General features: G+C 36.2%; 1 protein-coding gene across 2 annotated transcripts in view; it reads right to left on the reverse strand.

Moving 5' to 3' along the window:
- Positions 1-24,834, reverse strand: part of ITGB8 (integrin subunit beta 8) — a 49,908-nt gene that overhangs the window by 15,789 nt on the left and 9,285 nt on the right. For both annotated transcript variants that reach the window (XM_054059442.1, XM_054059441.1), the window contains exons 2-9: positions 18,610-18,695; positions 15,761-15,935; positions 12,787-13,033; positions 11,110-11,275; positions 8,029-8,187; positions 3,070-3,165; positions 2,886-2,975; positions 54-188 (exon numbers count right to left, since the gene is read on the reverse strand). In XM_054059442.1, coding sequence (XP_053915417.1) covers positions 54-188; positions 2,886-2,975; positions 3,070-3,165; positions 8,029-8,187; positions 11,110-11,275; positions 12,787-13,033; positions 15,761-15,935; positions 18,610-18,695 — 1,154 coding nt within the window. The remainder of the gene's footprint in view (positions 1-53; positions 189-2,885; positions 2,976-3,069; positions 3,166-8,028; positions 8,188-11,109; positions 11,276-12,786; positions 13,034-15,760; positions 15,936-18,609; positions 18,696-24,834) is intronic.

Consider the following 24,834-nt stretch of genomic DNA (forward strand, 5'->3'; position numbering starts at 1 on the left):
AAACAGAAAAATAAGTATTCCAGTTTCTTGAAGGATGAGAACTATCAACTTACTTCTTCATTATATCCCACATTTTTACATCCTTCCATGCCAGTTTTTTTACTTCCATCAGGACAGATCGCAGTGATATTGAAATGAAGACTTTGGATTCGGTTATCCACTTGAATTTTCACTTCAGATATAAGTTTCTGTAACCAGAAAACAAGCTGCAGTCGCATTGCATCTCAACATGTAAATGTGCATTAGTGACTAACACCAAGTACGGCTACTATGTCTGACAAAAAAAGAAGAAAGCTTGTCTGTGTGAACAAAGGAATGAATTAAAGCATTGTTTCCCATATAAAGACCCGATTACATTTCAAATATACACAACCAGTGAACTGGTAATTCTGATGAAGAGGATTATGTTTTCCAGATAAAATGTTTTCAGCTTTTCTAAAATGGTTTTGAGATTGTATTTTTTGGCAATTTGGAAATCGATTCTAATAACCGTGCACAACAAAAACTGCTTATTGTTTAAGGTGCTATCCTGCCTTTTAGCCACACATTTAAAATAAAACAGTGAACGTACATACGACCATTGTTATCCAGCAGAACAGGTCGCTAACCGACACTATAAAATTCTGTTATTTTGCACCTGTCCTGGAAAACTTTCCTCTGAATAAAATTTAGCGTGATCTAAAGGCTATTTGGATTACTCTTACTGTTTTATTTGGGTCAGCTAGGACTATACAAGTCAATGATTGTTCAATTCCCATTACAGCTTTTTGAAATCATAGAACCATATAATCATTGAGGTTGGAGAAGACCACTAAGATCAAGTCCAACCATAAACCCAGCACCACCACCCCTCCTAAACCATCCTGAAGTGCCATGTCTACATGCTTTTTGAACATCTCCAGGGATGGAGAATGCACCACCACCTTGGACAGCCTGTTCAAATGAAATGAAAAAGCCAGCTACTTTGTAACTTGTATTTACTGCACCCTCTAAAATCCTGCTTCCTTCCAAGAAGGAATATTGCTTCTTGACCTTTTAAAAATTATTAAAGCTCTGTACAAACCAATGATCTGAAAATTACACAAAGATATTATTAAAATTCCTGGCATATTAATATTTTAAAAATTAGTTTAGTGGGATTTTTTTACCACTACAAAAGGAAATTTAATTACATGAATCTGAACACACGGTTATCTTAGTAACTTTTTGAAAATTAGTGACTCATCTTTGGCTTTTTAGCCAGGGATTTTCAACCAGGGTTTTCCACTGCTAAGCCTAAGGTTTTGCTGCCTAAAACAAGAGTGCAAGAGTCCCACTGTCATCAAAGATTAACACTAAATTTATTTTCTTATCTAAGTACTTTTGCTTTCAATAAAACAAAACACTTTGAAAACCCTTATTCACCACACGTTTGTATATTAAAAGCCCCTACAACTATGTTAAAAATCTCAAAGTACCAAATCCAAAGAAGTTTAGGATGGAAAGGAAAATGCTGTCTAAAAAATGAAACGGGGCAAAAGCACATTGAGGGTGGCAGGAGCAGGAAAGTCCCAGAGAATCTTCCAATTGAACTATTTTGTAAATTTCTGTTTCCTCTCCTTGAATGTTTGCCCTGCATCGTGCTCAAAAAAACCTGGGATGCAAATTAGGATAGACAGTGTAGAAGTGTCATACAAAACGATCATGATCTTCAAATTCTCTTGGCAGCAATTCCTGCAAACCTTCATATTCAAAAAGAGATTTCTCGATTTTATAAGAGAAAGTACAACATCAGTGAGAACTTCTCTGCAATTTGATTATACCCAACCTCCTCTGCTTTTTGAATGTCTTTGCCTTCTGCACAATGTTTTCAACATGACGGTGACAAAAATGTGTACAAACCTATCCTAATGACTAGAAACAGACATGCATCTTGGGTCTTCATTACAGCCAATTTGCTGAGAGCAAATAGCCTGATTTAACCCAGTACAATGTATATTTTCAGTTTCCATGTCCAGCTATTTAAAAGGACTATGTTATACTTTGATGCGTTGCATGTAGCTTTGTAGCCGATTTTTCAACTTTAAGAACTTGCATGTTTGTGTAATTTGCAGACCTTAACAGCGTTCAACCACCTAACCCACCACATTCATTTCACTGCTGTTGCATGGGCTCCCTTTGCTATATTACATCAAATGTACGTTACTTGGCTTTATTTTCAAAGCTGTTTATGGCATCTCTTAATCAGGCTATCTTTCATTCACTATCAAGATGCCAATTTCCACTTTCAAGATGCCATTCCCTGTCAGTCATTTGTGAAAAATGATTTTATGCTCTTTCCCGTGCTTTTACTTTCTGTTGAGAACTCCAGGCAAAAGTTCAGAAAGCCATTTCATTGATTTCTCTCAAATCTCTATCAAAACTCTTCACTGCTTTCCACAATATTCACTGTCATCGTACTACGTTCTTGTAAATTCCCATCTGTTGTACATTTTCTAAGAATTATGCTGTAAAACCCTCTAGATACTGCACTATTTTTTTTCTCTGAATTTATATGGTACCTAGATGGTGGTGCCTGGTCTGTAACTAGAGATATGAAATGCCAAAATCCAGATAAGTCAGACATTTCTTTTGAAGTTATGTGGCAACAGGTGCAGAGAATTAAACTATATTTAGGAGCATCCTTAGAAAAGAAATATTGCTAGCTCTTGGCTTTGAGACCATGACAACCCAGGAATTTGAGAGCTATCACTGGGTGCTGTCACCAATCAACTTGGACACTGAGAAAAGTAGGGTACTTATCCTTGTGGATTTCAGATACGAGGCAAGAATCAGGAAATTCCAATGTTAGGCTATAAAAGATGAAAAATCCTTGTACGAATACAACATAGTCACTCTGATCATACCTGATAGGCTTCTACCACCAAATCATTGAGATTTGCTGCTTGTGATTCTATCTGTCTTGCAACAGTACCAGGCAATAGAGGTAACAGATCCTACAAAAAATACAATCATTTACGCATAGTTTTAATTTTTACTATAAATAATGTACTTTCAAAATCAGAAAACGAAATCAGGTTTCTAACCTACTTTATACCAATGGAATTGGCTTCCTTGAACCGCAAAAATAACATTGATGTTATTATCAATCAATTTTTCAGAGAGCTGCCCAAGAGATGGATGCTCCTGCAAAATAGAACAGAAAAGAGAAGACTGCAGATTAGTAGGGGAAAAACCTGCATCACACATATGACACAATACCGGATTCCAAAACCATCCTAGTCCTTGATACAAATGCACAGAGGAATGCTAGTCCTATGTCCAAAAGAAGATAGGTCCAACCCAATTAACAGATCATGACATTAAAAAATCATCAGGGCAGGCTGTGACAGGCTTATCTCATCAGCTAGGCAACTGTGCTGCACAGTGGGAGGACTAACTCATACAGTACCATTGTGTTGGTCTGAATCTGATGCTTAAGAAACGTGGGTATGATGTTGCTCATGGTCTGCCTAGAAGATTAACAGGATTATTGAGAATTATATGCGGGTTCTTATGCAAAAGTCAGAGAGAAAGTACAACATAAGGACACTGAGATAAGGTGGTGTTTTGGGAACAGCAAGGCAGGTACTTAAAAGTTTGTTTTTCAGATATGTGTTTTGGTACCAAGGATCAGTAACATCAGCTAATCGCAGCCACTGGGTCAGGTTCTAGGAATGTCAATAATCTGCACATATCTTATATACGACTGACAGCTTTATCCCTTTCTGTATGTCCAAGACCTGCCTTAGGAATGATGCCTCCAGTCCTCACCGTGATGACCTGTGACATTTAACTATCCTTCCTGTTCAGAGATCTGACATGCATTTGATAACAAGAGGTGTATTGCTATCACTTCTTTCAAGATCTGGGAAAACACAAAGGTGGCAGTGTGGTTCCAGCAGGCATTGTACACCTGGGCAATGTGAGTACTGGAACTCCAGTTCCAGTACTCCAAAACAAACTGCACTTGCAAGTTATGGCTTATTTACCATATCTCTGTGAATACTTCTCAAGAAGTAAATCCAACATTTAAAATTCATGATTAAACATGGAGAAGTGACTGGGGTCTTGTCCTGTGTTTCCCCTTACAGAGATTTCATCCAGACATCTCCACGCTTATATCATGTCCTTCAGCCTCTTTCTCCCATGTACTTCTATGTCTTCCTTTTTCTGATATTTTTCATCATCTATCCTGTATTGTCTCTCTCTCACAAAACCACTCTTCCTGTTTCCCTGCACAATTCATTTAAAGGTACCCTGCAAGTTAACTGCCATCCTAAGTCATCTAAATGCCAAGACAGCTGAAACTAAGTTATGCAAGGAGGCAAAATCAGTTTTCCATCATATTGCACCACTATAAAGAGCCTTGTATAGAAAGATCAAAGGCATTTCTTGCTGCAGTTTGATCTTAGTCAAGGTCCGTGCCTTTCTCAACTTTTCTACCCTTTGGTAAGAGATTATATTGCTTAGGATAAGTGATGGAAGGTAGGTAACACAGCAATAAATGGGCTGTCTTACAGCTGCAGCTGTGGACTGTGCCATACACAAGGGGCCAGTGAGCATGCATTCCCACTACACAGCAGTTGTGGGTGAACTGCAGAAGCAGTGGCTTTGATGTCATTTTCAGTAGTCTGCAACACAGTACTAAGCTCTCCTTCCTTCTCCATGACCACTGAGCACAATGGTGGGGCCTCCAGGTCTCCTACAGGCAGCGTGCAACTGTCTGGCAGATCAAAGATGCACCAAGTGGTCTCAAGACATGGGCAAGTGAAGCCAAATGTTCTGCAAATACCTCCTGCACTGTAAATGTGTGAAACATGGGGACAGAGTTGAAGAAATATGAGATGGTGACCAAGTAAGTCAATCTTGGTCTCAGGTACTAGGTATCCAGGTATCAGAAACGGGTTTCCAAGCCCTCATGAAAGAAAAACTTATTTAGATGGGCTTACTAAGCAAGATGGAGTGTAGAAAGCAAGTCAAGAAATTACATGTATTGACATGCAAGGGTTGCAGGGACTGGATCCTCAAACTACCTAGTCTGCTCACAAGTGAAGCTGAACTTTCATCTGCTTGTCAGCTCTCACTCACTAAAGTGTCCAGCTTGGTTAGAGGTAAAGTCTCACTACAGATTAGAAAGAAAAAGTTTCTTTTTATTAGAAGAGCCTTAAAAAAAGAAGCATCAACAGAACTACAATATCGTTTTCATTTTAAGCCTTTAAAGAGATGACATAACGAAGTTTTGGTCATTCATGAAGCCTCACTTTGCTTGCAGTAAAAACCTCGCTGTACTTTATGTGTTTTTATCTTATCATTTCCCACTACTGCTCAGTCCGAATGTACTTTCATTTTAGATCATCTTTATTGTTCCAATTACATCATTCATTTTATTATTTTAACCTACTGTATTAAGCTGAGAAGATAACTAATGCAGATGTTAAGTATTTCACAAAGGGAGTTAACCAAACATAGATCTAATTAAAATGGACTAGTTTTCTTTCCTGTCCTATGCTTTTTTGCTGACCTCTGCATGACTGCTTAGGAAAAGTTAGAAAGGAACAGGCAAAAAAGTGTCAATCTGGAAACACTTCTGATGTAAAGGTTAAGCTTATGCAAATAAATAAAGCAAAGTCTTCTTAACTGGCAAATAAAAATATGCAAAAATGCAGTCTTCTCAAGACTACTAGAACCTAAGAATCCAAGTAGGAAAACAATGTGACTACAGATGGGTTTTTAATTTAGCAGAGGGTGACAAAATTGCGTGGATAAAGAAAAAAAAAAGAACAAACATGTTTCATATGACATATTTTTTAAAAAGCTGACAGCCTTTCATGACATTTCATTTAAATATCAGATAATCTTTTTTTCCTTCTGATTATACTTGTTCATTTGAAGCTTCCTTATGGATGTCTAAGACTAAAATAATCACATATACTACTGAGAAGGAAAAAACAAAGCAGAAATCCAGCAACCTACCCTTACAGACACTATTGTGTTATCATGTAAAATCTACTCCAGAAAATATCTAATATTGAGAAAGATTTCCATTCAACTCCTTTTCTATTACCAAGTGCTTGCCCACTATTACATGTAGGCATGCAAGAATTAGCCCTTGATTGACAAAAACATATGGGCTATTAGACAGAAAATACATGGGCCAAAATGTACCACCACAGATCTAAGCATCTTTCTAGGTACTTTCATTTGGGTGGCTAAAAAGACTACCTCATTTCAGAAAAAGCATCAATAGAAATAATCATGGAGATTTCTTATGCTATATGGGACAGTAAAATCATGATCTTTCAGCCCAGAATCCACAAAACCCACTTTCTTTAGTCAGTCATCAATCTATCATAGTTTCCTAGAAAGAGATTGATTAATTTTGTCTTTATTTTTCATAGATGAGGTTCTAGATGAAACAAAAATTAATTTCTCAGGTAGGACAGAAAAGAAACACAGTTGTGAGGTTTTTTTCCCTTTCTGAAACAGACAATATTTTTATTACCAAAAGGATTCCGAGCACCAGAATAAAATTTGTACCTTCAGTAATTGCTAACAAGCAGAGCAAATTTCTTCTCACTTTTAGCACTGGAATTGGGCAGGGGGGGAGAGAGGGGAGAGGAAGTAAAATAGAGATAAAGACACCATAACCTGTAAGTGTGCTCTGCTTTAGGAATGGAAAGTTTTGGGATGATTTGCTTTAAGTAGAATAAAAGAAAGGGTTGTTTTTATTCCAGGGACACTATAGAAATACTGAAACTGAACAGAATGGCTACTGGGAAATAAATAATCCTGACATCTGTGAGGGAATATCCAAGAGGTGACAGAGGGAGTATATGAACGCAAGAACATCAGATAATCAGAAATCCAAAGAACCTTCCTGTTAGCACACACTTAACTCCCTCCTCCTCTCAGCAAGGTCCTGAACACCCACTGATTCCCAGAAACCTCCCGTATTTCATGATCACACACCATACGGCAGCTGCTTCCTGCTGCCCCATCATCCTTGTAAACAGCAGTTGCTGGGATTAAATTCAAGTCTAGCCAAACTTGCATGTTACCCATACTGACTTCACTAGCACACTGCTGGCTTGGGCTGAACACTGGCTATATCCTTTAATTAAGTTCAGATAGAACTGAGAATGAAATGGCAATGTGCTCTAATCAGACTGCATTTCATATTTCCGTTTTCTAGTGATTATATGGCAATAAAGTAGCCATTCATGTCTCTTAAATAAATGATTTATAGTTATTCAAATTAATGGTCAAAATACTTAAAAACTACAAATCTTAGAAAAAAAATTCCTTTCCTCAGTCACTCATGACTACTTTATACATTCTTGAAAATATTACTCTGAAAGGTAAAAATATATGCTGAAGGCATATTAGTTTGCTGCAGTAGACTGGATGCAACTTTTTGCACAGGTGTGTATTACCACACGTTGGCTTTACGCTGTGAGACTGAAATGTATTCAATGCTACATAACCACAGCAAAGCTTTGTGGCACAAGAATATGTTCTAGTCCCTCAGGAATTAGCTCATTGCTTTTAATATGATTGTGTTTTGCTGTACCAAACCTTTTCAATCAATGCAACTATGCATCTTCTAACTTCTAACTGTGAACACTACCTTTGTCTTATTAGCAGGACTGTGCAATTCTTACATATTACCAGCTTCTTTTTGTGCAAAATATCACACCAGACACTTCCTACTTACGTTTTATTCAAATTGTGTGTGATTGCTATAAGATGGTAATAAAAAAACCACACCAAAACCAGTAATATATTCTCCTCTGCTGGGTACTGTTGTCTCAGACACCAAAATATTTTATCCCAGACAAATAGAATGTCAATATTTCCTGGTGATTGCTTCATTTCACAAGTTGCCTACCTTGAATAATACTATTTAATAACTGAAATAAAACCAATGCTTTGTCAGCAATCTAAAAAACTCCTTTACAAAGTTTTACACTGCTTCTCTGAAGGCAGAATGTATGACATATACCTTACCATACTTGTAGCTTTGATGTACACATTATCTTTTAAATGACAGTTTCCATCATGGGGAATTACAATCCCTGCTAATTTACTATCGAGGGCCAGATGAGAAGTTTGATCTGTCATCACAAGAAGTAGTCGCTTTGCTTCTTTACGCCATCCAATATGGCTCTAAAAAGAAAACAAAATTAAGCATAAGAAAGCAGTAACTATCTATTCCTTAAAATAATAAATAACAAAATGAAAAATTAAAGTGAAAGTATACGTTAAGATATTACACTATTTAGCAACACTGAGTGTAAACCAGGCTAGGTAAAGGATTTTGTGTGGAAATACATATTGTGTCCTAAACTGAAAACTACCACAATGAGTCAGAGATCCTCTTACCACTTTCTTTACTTTTTTAAATGAAGATATCTCAAAATATATACAAGTTATGCATTATGTACTGGACTTATGTAACAGCTACGACATTGTGTGCCTAGCTATTACATACAAATGCAAATGCATAACACTTGTAAAATTCTCTGGGATCCAAAAAGCATTACAGTCAATAAATAAGCATCCATTCATCTTGATGCTTGGTGCCCTCTTCCATTTTTACTTTATATTTACTTACTGCATATTCTCATCATTCTGTAATTTCCTTTCCTACACAGCTTTCCAGAAAGGACACTGGCATATAATCAACCAGTCAATAAACTACTTTGAGTGACTTCATGCAACTGCAGATTGAGAAATTCGCTATTATGCAGCAAAGTACTACATCTATCCACCATTTTAAGGGGTTAATAGTGAAGTGGCATCTGCAAGGGTGAATGTAATATGTTTTAGGAATTCAGTAATGTGAAGGAGGTAGCAGGGCAAGCTTATATCTAAACCCCGTGAGGTGCCAATTTGTATTTCCATAGCATTGATTCCCTTGCAAGGAATAAATGGCTGCTTTAAATCAAAGTTTAGGGGCACACAGGAATCGTCTCGTATTCTTTTTCATCATCTCCCCTCTCAATTATTCCATCATCTTCTTATTTTATCACATTTTTTCCCTTTTCTCCCCTTTTTCCTCCTTCTTTGCTCCTCCTTCCTACAACCCTGCCCCATCTCTACCATTTCCCTTAACACTGCCAGGTATCTTCCATTTCATGTGAGGTGGCTACCTACAAATAGTCCATGTACGCATCCAGTCTTCAAGACTTATTCTCCACCTTGCTTTCTTTTCTTTCCAGAGAGGGATTTAGCTCCCTTCACAGGCTCATTCCCTGCTAGCTCTGAAAGAGGATTAAGTATCTCAAAACAGTAGGAATAATAAGTACAGAGATGTGTAGCGTCTTTTCCAGCTTATAGGTTAGGCATCAGTTTCCCTCAGACAATCCTACACAGCATTCCCCTAAAGAAGGGTTATTTTAAGTTCTGTTTATACACAGGTTATATTTTAAATAATCCCAAATTCATCACCAGCACCATAGAAACTTCTTGCTCTTAGGACTCCAACATTTCAGTTTGTCACCTCAAGATTCCTACCTACATACATCACAGCAACTGAAATTATTTAAAGTAGCTTCATGCCCTAACCCGTTACCTTTTGCAACAGGGATATATTGGTTAAAGCAATAAGGAGCAAGTTATTAAGCTCTACTGTAGGCAAAATGAGTGCACATTAATATAAATTACAGTTCATGATAATTATGAATTGCATATTGTTCTTTTTCAGTTTGGTTCACAATTTTGTTAGCAGGAGAGCCTCCTCATTCTCATGAATGTTTCCATTCTATTTTTTTTTTAAGCATTTATTTTTCTAGAGCTCACATTAGAAGTGTGGAACTTGTCCAATGAAAAACACTGAATTTCGAGGTTTTCTAAAGCTACAGAATAATTTTTTATAACAGCCGTGATCACAATGTCTATAAAGAGTTTATCCACCAGCTCATCAAAATTTGAAAGTAAAATTGAGACAAAATATTCATTTTTTAGCAAGGTTTGTTTTGCTTTTTTTCCTTGACTTAATCTACTGCACCTCCCCCCCCCAAAAAAAGGGAATATGAACAAGACAGAATAATTGCCCTGACATCATCCCAAGACATGAGAAACACACCAAAAGCCTGTAATTTGGACAGGAGTTGAATTACTTTCTTCAAAAGGACCAGAAAGAGTATCTTACAGAGCATGAGCAAACCCATGATTCAGCCAACTTTCAAAAAATCTTTTGCAGAACAACTCATAGAAGAAAAACAACATGCAAAATAGCCTTTTAGAGCAAACACATTCTTGTTATCTAATATTAGTTGTGGGCTTGTTTAGAGGAGAGGAGAGGAGAGGAGAGGAGAGGAGAGGAGAGGAGAGGAGAGGAGAGGAGAGGAGAGGAGAGGAGAGGAGAGGAGAGGAGAGGAGAGGAGAGGAGAGGAGAGGAGAGAAGAGAAGAGAAGAGAAGAGAAGAGAAGAGAAGAGAAGAGAAGAGAAGAGAAGAGAAGAGAAGAGAAGAGAAGAGAAGAGAAGAGAAGAGAAGAGAAGAGAAGAGATGGTGATGAAATTTTATTGATGTACAGAAGTTAATTTTTAGTTAACTCGTATTGTTTTTTAATATAAATTCTTTAAAAGCTGCGATAACATTGAAGTGCCTTTCTTTTCCTTATCTACATAGCAGATACATAAACCGATCCTTCTGTTTTCAAATACTTTCTTAAGTAGAAGAAATGCCAAATAGTATGTCTTCACTCAGGAAGACAAGGAAGGCTTTAATGATCTTTGAAACTAATTTTGTAGTTGAAATTAATACATGTGCCTGCTTAAGCAAAAAGCAGTTGCCTCCATTGTCTATCCTATGTTGGTTAGGCTGGTTAAAGCCAGAATTTGAAAAACATCATTAACCACTACTGAAAAATATTTTCTTACGCTCTCCTTTTTTCAGTTTCAGTGGGAAATAGAAATGTATAGCTAAAGGGGAAATAATAGAAAAGGAGAAAGAAATATTACTATTATCAGGCCTAGAACTGACATTTTGAATTCAGAAACACCGAGCACCATTGCACCAATATACAGATATATATATCTTCATGTATGAACCATCATTTAGGCTTTTGTTAATAATCTCCTTACCTGGCACACAGCTGCTTGGAGCATCGCATCAAAACCCCCTTCAGGTGTATCAATATTCCCAGAAATTTTTTGTTTATTCACTGCATTTCTGAATTCTGCTATATTGTCAGTCAATGATAGAACGTGAATGTAACCATGAGGAGGCATACAATCTAAATTATAATCACTGTAAAAAATCAAAACAAAACAGAAGTCTAACACATTCCATATTTCCCATTTGAAGGAGATGTAACTATTGTACCCCTATTAACTCATGAATTCCCATTACTAATAAAATTGTATATATGCCAAGTGAAAGAAATACTTAACGAAAAAAAGAATAAATCCATATGAGATTAAGTTCAGTGGGAATTAGTCTAATTTACTATAAAAATGTATTTTTCTTGGTATTTTACGGAAATCTACATAATATAATGTAGCTAATATAGTAACAGTACATATGTAGTGTTTCTGTATAGAACAAAAAGAAATACATAAGTAAACTAAGTAAATAAGTAAATGTAAGTACATAAGTAAACTAATGCCACAGCACTTACACAGGCCATTGCTTTGCGACCCATTTATGGCAGTGGAATTTTTGGCACAAGCTGAATTGCTCATCTGATTCTGAGATGCTGACGAGGTTTCAACTCATTCAACTTCTGTTGCATACAGTGAGGGATCCAGACCATAACCTGCCTACCACCCACCTCAATTTACAGTCAATGAAGAGCAACTGGCACTGTAAGGATTAATACCTCTGCAGATGTCTACTTTTTGGCAAAAAGAAATCATGCCCTAGAAGTGCTAATTGATCTCCACTCACTATATGCACACCAGATGGACATTTATCTGTCTAATGAATTCTACTACTAGTGTCCAATTCAAACCCCACTGAAATAAAGAAGATATTTACGGACTTCACAGAACTTTGGATCATGTCTTCCCAGGAAAGATAATGAGTGAGAAGGTATGAACAATAAATATTTGCTTTTCCAAGTATTATGGTTTATACAAGTTTGAATTTGTTGTGAATAATCTTGTTCTCCAGAGGGTTTTGGAACTGATCCCTCACTTTATGTAAGTGCTGAATGCAAGGTATAAAAGATATTACACGAAAAAAAGAAATGCAAGTCAAAACACCTTTCTTACTTAAAATGGGAGTTCATATTACAACTACAGAATTAGATTAGAGAATCACTTTTTTTCATTAAATGAGCTGAAAGGAACTACATCACATTGACAAAAGTGGAGTTTGAAGAAAAGAGTAAATGAATACACAACCATATAGCAGAGGAGAAGTCCTAGGTCAGAAAGTACAAAATTTTGTGATGAATATAGGGATCATATATTCAAAATAACCAAGAAAACAACATTTATCTAAAAAATTAAATGCAAAACATATTCAAATATATTGAAGTTTACCAAAGCAGCATGCTATTTGGTTTGTTCTGCTAAAGAAAATACTGCACCATTTTTCTAATACAGAAATAGTTTTTCTGAAATCATTCAACAGATATTTCAGAAGTAATCATTGTGTAATAATTTTCAACATTTTCCTAGGAACTTTGCCAGAGAACCAAGGTATAATGAAACCAAGGCAGATTCTGAAGAGCTTTAAAAATAAGTATGTATAATGCATATTTGTGTGATTAATTAATTTCTCAGTGGTACGGTACATATATGAAGACTACCTACCTGCATTGGTTATGGATTCTACCTGGATGAATGCTGATATAGGGTGACACAGTTTTATCCACATAGGATCCAAATCCAAGCCGAAAATCAAGAGAAATATTCGCCATCTTTTTAGATAAAGCAAATCCAACGGAATTTAGTTTTTCTATATTGTTGTGCATAGAGGCTGAGACATCAACTAAATAATAAAGATCCACGGGGTATTTCTCTAGAGGACGTACTTTTAACATAAAGTTTGCTTCACTTCCTGATTCAAAGGAAACAAATAAGTTTATTTACTACTTTTGAATGGACACTCTTAATACCTTTTTTTTGCAGCAACTCAGCACAAAGATGTTTGTGTCAGCAAACAGAAAAACAAACAAACAAGAAAACCTCCCAAGAGTAAATGAAACCTTGATGCATCATTCAAAAACAACCTATAAAGGGACTCTTTGCAGAACATCTTTTTTTATTTATTCATTTATTTATTTTTATTGCAGGGGCACTGTACAATTTATTGTAAACATCTGACTTCTACTCATTTTCTTTTAAACTCCTGGTCAAGTAAGCCCTCTGGCATTACACCAAAAAGCAGTTATAACTCACAAAGGACACAAACATGCATATAAATTGTGGTCAGTCACTTCAAGTTTGACACTTCTAACTATGTAAATGTATCCTGCAAGTAGTTTGTTATATGAATCTAATGCCTGCGTACCATGAAGACAGCACAGCCTGAAAAACTCATGTAAATTTTCTTCAAGTTTATACCAATCTAATTCCAAAGATTTGATGAGAAAACTCAGTAGGATATTTCTTTTTTTAATGATGTTTTAATATTAAAAAAATCCAACTTTTGGCATATATGAAACAGAACACTTCTATTTCAGGATGACAAATGTCTGTCACTTCTGCAGAACCAAAAAACATTCTCATATGTAATAAAAATGTTAATGCTTTGAAAGCCACTAAAAACAGACCCTGCATTTTTGCTTGCCTAATATTCTCTAATGTCAGCAAAAAGCGTGAAGAGACTGGAGTATTAGCAACATAGGCATTAATGCATTATTTCAAATTGCTTATTATTATATGTCACCCGAAGTGTGAACTCACAGAAGAAATAAGGGAGTAGGACCTTTGTGTGATGAGTGCAGAATCTAATTCAGTATCATGCTATGAAGATACAGAAAGGGACAAGAGGAAGGGAGACTTTATAGAAGAATTATGCAGGTTTTCAATAAAAGCTATCTAAACACACTCAGAAACAGGTTCACTAAAAAAAACCCACCTGAAATGTGACTTCTCTACTCATGACATACCCATGATATTTTTCTAGTGCTTATGACATTGCTACATGGCATAATTGAAGTATATCTAACAAAGATCTGACCTAGAAAAGTTAAACATGCAAATTACTTCCTTCCAATGGTCTCTGAATATAAGCCACCTGAAAATGTCAGGATTTGTCTATATCAGGTCTTGCATGAAGAAAACAGAATTTCAATGTGCTGTATCTCAAGTGTTTCCTCTTTGACAATGTAAATCAAGTTACTTCTTGCAAATGACCCGTGCAGATCTCCAGTTTGCATACAGTGAAATGCTGAGTGCAGCTTTAGTTTTTCCCACATAAATCCTTGAGTATGTAAGTTGAGTATATGTAAACAGTGACAAACTTCTACAGTATCAAAAAAACACCTCATCTTTATCTGCGTGATTATACTGTACCAAATTTCTGTTTTCAGGCACAACTATAGCTGTATATGTGTGTATTTCCATGGGGTATGAAATACAGCCAAGGTATCTATATATAAAAAATTATTCTTCAGAAGCCCAGTCTTCTGCCTCCCTAATGCAAGAACTTCTGCAAAGCATATGGAACCCCAAACTTAATTTCGCTATTTACTGGCAAAAAAGTTGATTAAACAAAATTCGAGAAAGATAATAATTTTCTATGAATCCAGCATACTTATGGATATAAATGTGATTATAGACATATCTAGAACATTCCTGAGACCATTTCTCAGTACAAAGCACAGTATCAGTCATTTCTTTGGAAGGAGAGTTGAGGAAAGGAGAGGAAACGCTGATGCTATTTTCTCAGTTTTATTATTATAAATATGAAAAACCAGAGTTCCTTTGTGCTTTACACTCCCTTCCTTTCTTGCTTGCAATTGACAGAAAATCTTTTATACAGCAAAAATCAGCAAGCTACTTTTCCTGTTAGCTTAATGTTTTTCTACTGAAGACTGATCCTTCTTAAATGACATATTTCTTTCTCCAATTATAATTTGCAAATTAAAGAAATAAATTCAATTTATAAAAGAATAAATTAAATTTAAAATTAAATAAATTAAATTAAATATGAAACACACCCAGCATCCCTTTATATTATCTTCTAGTTCTCCTGCTGGCTAAAGCTACTTTAGAGGCAGAGAACATACATTGATTTAACACCAGTTCAATTGAGGGAAAAAAGAAATATACTAGCAAATCTCAGATCCATAAGGGATTCTATGTAGATTCTATTCCAGTGGCAGTGAATACCCAAGTCTCCTTTAGGAATCCAGTCCTTTCTAATATATTGGCTTTGGTGTCTTCATTTTTCTTCTAGTCAATGCACTTAAAAGTAAGCAAATAATCAAGGATTCTAACTCCATTTACTGTCAGAAAGAAATATAATTTATATGCATGTAAGGGAAAACGGTTTGTGTAAGTTGCTAAAGAGGAAGAATTAAGGAACTACAACTGAAAGCAGGAAAAACCTGTTCCACTTATTACTTGCATTTTTCTGACCTTCAGCTGTGTTTGACAGAAACACTTCTCGCTAAAACCTGTACTTGAATATGAGAGCAACACCACCATAGTCCTACAATATAGTGTTATAGCACTGTTCTTCAAAATAATTATTACTGCTGCTTCTTCATAAAGTATCTGTATTTAACAGTCTTGTATTTAGTTTAAATTGTAATATCAATGTTAGAGACAACCCAACCTGGACGCAGTTGGACCGAAACTTTTCCTGGTGTCACTTGTGTATTTGTTTCATGGTCACTGGGTATTGTGACATGAACTGTGGGATTTTCTACAAAATCTGATTGGCAGCCTCTTTTCATTAAGTTGAAAACAGTGTCACAGCGTCCCTTCTGTGTTGCGCCAGCCATGAAATCCTATTTTAAAAGAGAGACAAAAAGTACAAAACAATCTGAGCTGAAAAACACCAACTGTAATATCTTCAAAGGAAAAAGAAAACCAAAATAATAGTCTTGGAAAGAATAAAATATGCTACTATAATTACATGAATTGCAGAATGAGTTCAAGAAACCCATGTGGTTTTAATAAGGGCAATGACAAAATATTTAAATTAAAAGTTAAACCTAATTGACACAATGAATTCTTTCTACAAATGACAAAACTTTCATATGAGAAAGAGGATCTTGCACAGTCAGAACAAACTGGCTTTGGAGAAAAAGGAAACTACATACTATTACTATGTCACTAAAAAAAGTTCTGTGCTATGCTATGAGTTAATTATAGCAACAAGGTGTCATTCACACAACATCCAAACTGGCTACTTTTCAGAGGAATCCACTGGTAATGTTACTCAAGCTAATATTTAGAACTAGCAGCAGAAATCAGCTTTAGATTTATCTATCCTGAATTTGTCTATCAATCACAGATGTTTAAGTTCTACCTCCTACCCTACATCAAATCCAAAAACCAGATGGATTATATAATTTCAGTCCCCAGAAACAGGAAGCTACGTACTACAGGACTGGACAGTTTAAGATGCCATCAGCATAAAAAAAGCCTCTGTAGCAATAGTAAAGTGGTTAGTAGCAGGATGATTTCAGAAGCAGCACATCCTTTGTTGCAGTGAAAGGAAAAGGTTTCCAAAATTGTGCCAATGTGATTCAATGCAAAATTCCTTCCTGACTATAAAATCTGATGATTAACATGATCCTGATCATGCACAGAAAAAAAAAAAAAGGATCCTTTGTACTCTTTCAAAGCATTGGTCCATCCTAGCCACAGCTGGAGACCAAACAATGGACAATATCTGATATATCAGAGGCAGATGGGGAAAAATAAACAACTAAAAATCCATACAGCCTACTGTGTATTAGAGAATAGTCATCCAGACCCTGAAAAGATCGGAGAAGGCCCCTGAAGAATTAGACTTGACATTCATGTACCTTGTTTTCCAAGTCCCGACTCATTTTTGTAGTCTAACTGATTTATTTTTTCCATAACCTTCTTCTAGACAACGGAGACTACTTTTCTACATTACTGCTATTTATACACCCTTTTTGATGCATACGCATTTCAAAAAGGTAGACTTTTAAATGTACAAAGAACTTAGCTACTCCCAATGCTATCACTAACAACTGACAGATATTTAGCATTTTCTGAAGTTCAGTGTGTGTGTGGGTATAAAGCTACAGCATCTCAAGTGTTCCTTAGGGCTGATTTTCTCATTAAAAATATTGCCGAGATGAGGCTGGCAGGCTAAGCTAAAACCTGCTCCTGTAACTTTCCTCTGGAAAATTTCTATCTGCATTAACATGGGTCTTGCCATTCCACAACCATGGACGGTCCGTAGGCGAACCAGCTATCAAAGCAAGGTCTAAGACGGTTTGACGAACCCATGGCTTACATGAGCAGGTCTTAGGACTGATATGAGACGTGATGCAAGAGAAGCAGAGCAGATATGAAACCTGGGCAAATCTCAGTGCCTAATTAGAAGGAGACCGACTGCAGCTCCATAGCATGGGAAAGTCAACAAGTGCTGTTCCATGGTAAACACAGATGTAGAAGGATTAAATTGTGCCCTTTGAAAGATATCAGCCCACAACAATGGAATACCTCTCACTGCAATCCATTGTGCCATCTACACAGACCCTAAGGCTCCGCTTGAAAAACAAACTCTCCATGCTTCTATTGCATTACTTTACCTTATACTTGTTTCAGACTAAGTTAATTCTTCCAAGACAAAATATCTTGGATAATGTTACACCAGTGCCTTACACTCCTTATCTCTTCCAGGCACACACCCCAAAATTTATCTACCTTCTCTCCTAATGAAAACTGCTACAGATAAGTTTCATGCGACCTTCAAGAGCATATGAGTTTGGAATTGCCAGGGATAGTCTTAAAAACCTTGCTCCTCTAAAGTGCTTAAAATGGTCCAGCCTTACTCAAAATCATGTAATCAACTGGGTTTTTTTTCTATCAAACAAAACTAGAAACTCCAGTATTCTTACAGGTCAGAAAGCATTAACAATTTCAGAATAATTCTTTCCTCCTAAGATCGATTTTCCATGATAAGTCTCAGAACTGATGCTTTCAAGTGTCAAAATAAGAAAATAATATTTTTTTTCCATTTCTGACAGGGTCATAAGACATGGTGAAGTTGAAGTTAACTTCACTGTTGGTAAAACCTTTTGCTAAATGCACATAGAGGCATATATGTATAGATTTGCTCTAACATATAATGATGACTTAATATAAATTACTGATAAATAATTTTGCTTTTGAAACCAAAAACTGTTGAACTCTCAAAGCTACTATAAGTCTGCCAAAGCTGTCTACAAAGCAGATGGATTGCATTAAAAAGTTCTCACTTTATTTAAAATTACTGCAATTTTCCAAATAAAAGATTGCATTTTCTCCTTTGGAAACAAAATATATTTCACATGATTTCTCAGGTTCAGTCTCCAGGGGTCATTCAAAGATTTTATTGCTATTTCTCACTGTAATTTTCACAGTTTAAAAGTCTTTTATCTGTATATGATCAGAAGCAGCTAAACTGTAAATCAAGTGTAAATAAGGGAAAATCCATACCTCTTGAGCACACCATCCACACTCTGGACCCAAAGCAAGACACTTTGTGCATGTTACTGCATTTGAAGTGGCACATCTGTTTTCCGCTGCAGTGAAATACAAAACCAAACATTCATGATTTATGATGATATGTCGGCATTGTAAAATACCTAATTTTAAACCAAGACTTCAAAAATTACTTCACCAGATTAAGAGTGATGACAACGTATCCAAATAGAAGTAAAACAGAACAAAGGCAGTCTGGTGAGGGAACACTTGCTGCACTTTTTTTTTATCTACAGTCTAGAACTATATGTACTTATCAAAAAAACCTCCATTCTCACAGTGAATTTTTTAAGATCCTGACTTAGAATAACTTTGAAGAGAAATTTTATCCTTGGCATGTACCTTGCTGATTTACTGACTAACAGAAAATATTTACCAGGTAGCTTATCTCTTCATAGACATTTTCCTTTAAGTCATTTACACTTGACTGAGTTATTCATTATTCACTCTGCATGGAACCCAAAATACTTTCTCACCTTCTATAAATATTCTCCTAGTGCATTTTATGGAATGAGTAGTTTCCCAGAAGAGGCAGACTTTTGTTCAAAAGTGGATTCAAATTTATTCAACATTACGTGTGTCACAGATTAAAGACACATCATTCTGTACTAACAACAGCAAAAATTGTGCCTACTAACAGGTCTATCAGCAAAGTCCTTTATACCCTTTTCACATCTTTGTTTTATAGGTCATTGCTTCAGTTAGTACTCTTTACTATGAAACTTTGGCAGTCGGAATTGGGAAGAAGAGTTATCCTTTTCAAGGGACTTGATCAGCTCAACTTGAATGTCAGCATTAGTGCATCCTTTCAGCACATTCAGCACAAGCCTCTTGTAGACCACTGTGCCTCTACATGAAACAGAGTTCATCTGCAAAGAGCTACAAGGAAGGCACTTCTGACTCTCTGTGCACAGCACAGCAGTGCTATTTATCAACACTGTTTAGTGGCATACTCAGAGCGGCATATTATATGAGTATAAAATATACTGGAAACAAAACAAAATTAATTACCGCATACTGGAAAGGCTATACCTCTTAACTGGTCCATCATGATAATATGCATATCATTATACTGAAACAATTTGAAGAAAAGCTGTTTTTTCATCCAAAGTTTTGGCTACAAGTACTGTCTCTCAGATTCTTTCTTTCCAAGCTGCAATATTCCAAATCATCGCTCTTTTTAGAGTAATGAGAGCTACTTCTCAAGTGAACAGCTGTATAGGAAAACATGTACTAAAATATCCTTTTTATCTTTATTTAACTGATTTCAGCTATGGAGTCAAAGATGAGATCTCCTACCACGAGTCCTCAAATAGGTCACTTTGAATAACTGATGATCTGAGGAACTAATCACAGCTTGCAAGTTATTAGTATTAACATATATACCATTACCATTATTAACAAAAGAAAAAAGCTTAGTACAGAAGAATTGCAGCATTATACCGATAACACACAGGTGAGTGGAAATTTCACTCATTTCAAAAGTCAGACCTATATTTGTATTCCATATAAACTGCTGTTGACAACTTTGATGTGCAGGTGATATGAAAAAAGAAATGTAGATGAAAGGGAAAGAAACTCTTACAGATATGATAGAATTAATAAGCCAAAAAGCATCCCAGGAAGGTGCTGGAACAGAAGGCAGACTGAATAAAGGGTAGAAGAGGTGGGCAGTGGTAAAAAAAGAACGCGTTGCCAAGGAGAGAAAAGAACAAGACAAAATCAAATAGTTTTTGTTTGTTTGTTACAAAAATAAGCATACCAAGTTTGACTTGGATGTGAAATGAGAGCAAGCTCATTTGGCACTGACACAATAAAAATTGTTCACGTTTATAAGAAGATGGCAGCAGCATTTTATGTTCTGTAGTCTGAAAGAGCAAACCTGTAGGCAACAGAAAAAGTTACTGTAAACCACAGGAGAGGAGAAGAAGGGTGAGGATTCCAGGTAGGTACTGACATGACATGCACGGGGTAGTAGAGCTTGTCACAGAACCCCTTCTAGACAGTACCGGTAAAGCACAAAGGCACAGGATGAAAAGTTGTTGAAGGAGTAAAAATAAAAGGAATGTAATTGTTCTTGGTACAGAAACATCACTCCCATCTTCAACTGGATACCAAAGATAGACGAGTTGAAAGAAAAAAGGGAGTGAAGTGATGGATTCAGTAAAATTGTCAAAGGACAGGGAAAGATAAGAATTGGTGATGTGCAGCATAACAGTTGGTAAAGACCACCGTGGGACAAAACAGGGAGGAGATAGCATGAACTCTGAAGTTACCAATCAAGTAACACCCACCATAAGAGACAGAGGTGTTCTGATAAGAATAAACAGTTGACAGCAAGAAATGTATCTCTGTATCTAGGTATACAGATAAGGAATAAGCCAAATTAATTCCTGGTCATGGTAATCAGTAAACCAGAATAAACCAAATAATGAGTTTGGCCTAATTAATTTCCTGCAGTAATTTCTGAGACTCCTTTCTTGAAATGTATAATCCCATCTGCATAACACACATTTCCCAAAATTAAATGCTATTGATTGTATAACAAAACATTCATGTCCTACTGTAATGTGTACTTTCTAAAACAAAATAGTGTCTGTGACTGGAACAACTGCACCATATTTCCAGCTGAATGGGAAAACTGAAAAATAGTTGTCCAAATTCTTTTTCCTGTAAAGTTAGTTTAGGTACTGAATCTATTGAAAGCTAATCTAGTTTATTAATACAACATCTCTGGTAGTGGGGAGTGGCGAGGAGTGTGTCTTTCTACACTGCTAAGACAGAAGATAGATCATAAAATCCAGTTTGGGTTTTCAGTTCAAAGACGAAATGCTTTTACAAATGAGATATACAGCATTGCTGGATGCAAACTTCTTTGCTTATAACTCTCCAGTTTCAAGAGACTCATTTGCCCAACATGAAGTCAAGGATTGGCAATTGGCTCAAAAAGTTGATTTTTTTTGGACAAAAGAGAAGCTTGAAAAAGGTTTATTAATGCCCAATATACACATTCTGGCTACATCACTACTGTAGTTCCCAAGTACACAGTCCCTTAGTGCAGTAACATTTATGGATATGCTTTCATTCACAAAATATTTATTATTTAGTTACAAGCCTACTCTAAAATCATAACTGACTTAGTATAAACTTCTCAGTTTCTTTTAAAAATCACATGCTAAAGCAAGAAACATTTTTTTTATGAGTTGTCTAAAAAAAGAACTGAGATTTTTCCTGCCACTTCACCAATAAGAGAGTCCAGACAAGACTGAGTTACTATTCAGCCAAAGCTAAGGGCAAGTTTCTACTGGCTTAGTTCTAACTGATGTATGCCAAAAGGTATTTTCAACAAGGGCCAAATTTTGTGCTGGGAACTGCACAGGCATACGCATATAGTAAAAAGTAAGTTACGAAAGTTAAACTGCACTTCTCCAGCCTCCTTCACAAAATACAATCATGCTCTAAAAACTGCAGCTATTTACAGTTATCAGAAGTGTGGCAACCCTAGACTCTAAGCAACAACAGGGATAAAGGCAAGACAAGTACCATATATGTTATAAGCATTTCCTGCCTCCCTATTATGAAAATAAGCTTATGATTAGAGATGGAATAACAATAATGCATACTGGAGTTTGAGAGGGGATGTTAAACAGGTTTTCGAACACACAGCACTTTGTTCATGTACAGCCAAGAATTCAGATTTATATCAACTTCACTGTTGGTACATGTTTCTGCTGTTTTTGGAGGGTGTACCATTTGCTATCTTAAAAAGCCAAAACGTAACTAGCAGCTTGTGCTCTCTGATAATTTGTCTTCAGACTGGTGAAGACTAATTAAGACAAGAAGCTATGAAATTATCTAGCCTCTACAAAGCTTTTTCAGCCTAAATTCTTTATCCTGTCTTGTTCTAAGGAACCAATCAGCCAGGCTGTTCCTCTCCACAGATAATGTGGCATTTAATAACTTGCATGTAGCATGACTTCTGAGGAAGGCTACAGCTTTTATGCAGTATATCACAGTTATCTTCACCTTTCTGTGTCTTCAAGAGCTAAACTTGACTCCTGCAAAGTGGACAGGCAGTAACTGTCCCAGTTAACACACAGCTTCTCAGTTCACCTTGGCTGAATGTGCAGATACAATGAAAAGCATTGTAAAAATGTTACAGAGGGGGAGCTTTTCCACGATTATTGTGTCTGACACTTACTTGCTCAGATCACAAGGAAAAAAAAAGGAGTGTCTGTGCTTTAACTGCCATTCCTAAAACCTAATCCTAGAATAAGGGGTTTTCCCCCCCTTTATTTTCCAAACAAGTAATAATTCTCTCTACCCTTTGTGCACAATGCAGTGCTTTAAAAAACAGCTTTGTCACCACCAGTTTTTCCAAGAGGGTTACAAGGTATGCTTCAAAATCAGCTTTAAGAGGTACTCACCCTTGCCCAGAAAAGGAGATTTCAACTTGAATACTGTACATCTATTATGCTTTATAAAAAAATTCCTAAGATTACTTGAGTAAAAAAAAAAAAAAAAGACAACTTCCTTCTCTCTTATTTCTATTACATACTGGATTTGTTAATTGGTTTCACTTCTCTGTTAATGGTTGTCCACTTCAGTTTCACTATATAAGCTGCACAATGATTTAAAAATACTCTTTACTAGCAAGAGAAGCAGCAGCAAATTAAAACTCAGCAAGAGACACATGTATTTGCTAAGGGAAAGAAGATGTGTAAAAAGAAGGGTGTAAAACATGACTGGCACTACTAAATTCTGAGCCCTGGAAAAATAATTCAGTAAACTTGGCAAGTGAGTAAAAGGAAAAATATTTCTGTAAGCATGGAAAGTGAGTAAAAACACCTTTCCACTAGTACAAACAATCCAACAACAACAACAAAAAAAACAACCCAGACAAAAAAAAAACACCCTAGGCCTTCTTTTTCTGCTAGTCATTAAAAAAAAATAAAAATGAAGTGTTAAGAGTGTTCCTAAAAAGAAAACCAGAGTATACTGGGAGACGATATACAGAGATGATAAGAGATACAAATGAGACATAAATAGATGTATACATGCATACCTGGATAAATGAAATGAAAAGCATCACTAGCAAACAAGTCCTGGTGACTGCTATAGGCTCCCGTTCCTAACTTGGTCAACACCCCTCTGACATATTTGGGGTTCCCCAGTCTAACTATATTACCATAGGAACACAGTTCCCTATGAACTTGAGGGGCAATTACTGAGAATGACACAAATGATATAAAAGGCATCAAAATGCAGTAACCCAGCAGTCTGCCTCATTGTATGACAGATCATGCCTTTGCAAACTATGCAGCAAAATAACCAAAATCTTCCTTTTTTGCACATTGTGCAAGCTCTGGATGACGCCACTGGAGTGAACTGATGCTGGATATCAGCTGAAAAAGGCAAAGGCAAATGGAGAGGAAAAGGGGGAGACATCTATTAACACAACATTAAGAAATCTCTAGCAGAAAGGGCAGTCATAGCTGATTCTGGAGGACAGCAAATGTATCAGAATTCTGCTGTTTAATGGCACGTGGAGATGGAGCTCCCAAGCAGTGTATGGATGGACACTTCCATAACTGGGGAATGACACGGACAGCAGGCTTCAAGGAGGTACTCTTGACAACACCACTGTGAGCCTATGGCTGTGTGCCTTAACCTTATCTCTCTGAAAAGTTCCATCACATATATGAATGTTGCACATCATTTAAAGAAAACTTGGCGAACAGAAACCTCACACAGATGCACATGAAGTCAAGTTTTCCCTGAAATATTTAGAGATTTTTTTTTTTTCAGAAAGATGCATATAACAGCTTTTTGGAAAAGGTACTACCCAAAATAGCTACTGGTGTAGCAATTAGGACTCACAAACACATTAGAACCATAGTCTCAGATGTGACCTTGACTGTGGGAGACAAAGATATTGACTACTCCAGACTGACTTTGTTCCCAAGCCGCAATACAGAATGAAAACAAGCAATGTAACCTTGAAAATTTTCACAACACAATTTTTGTTTCTTGACCAACTTTACTTTTAGTCTCTCTTTTCTATGAAACTTCCTGCTTTTACGGGAGATGGTTAAATTTTGTTGATGCAATCCATGCCTGCAAACAATGAGTCAAAGACTATTTGGCTTCTGAAATCAACCTATTCTGTCTCTTGCAATA

The sequence above is a fragment of the Cuculus canorus genome, chromosome 2 (assembly GCF_017976375.1).
Source record: "Cuculus canorus isolate bCucCan1 chromosome 2, bCucCan1.pri, whole genome shotgun sequence".
Classification (NCBI taxonomy): Eukaryota; Metazoa; Chordata; class Aves; order Cuculiformes; family Cuculidae; genus Cuculus; species Cuculus canorus.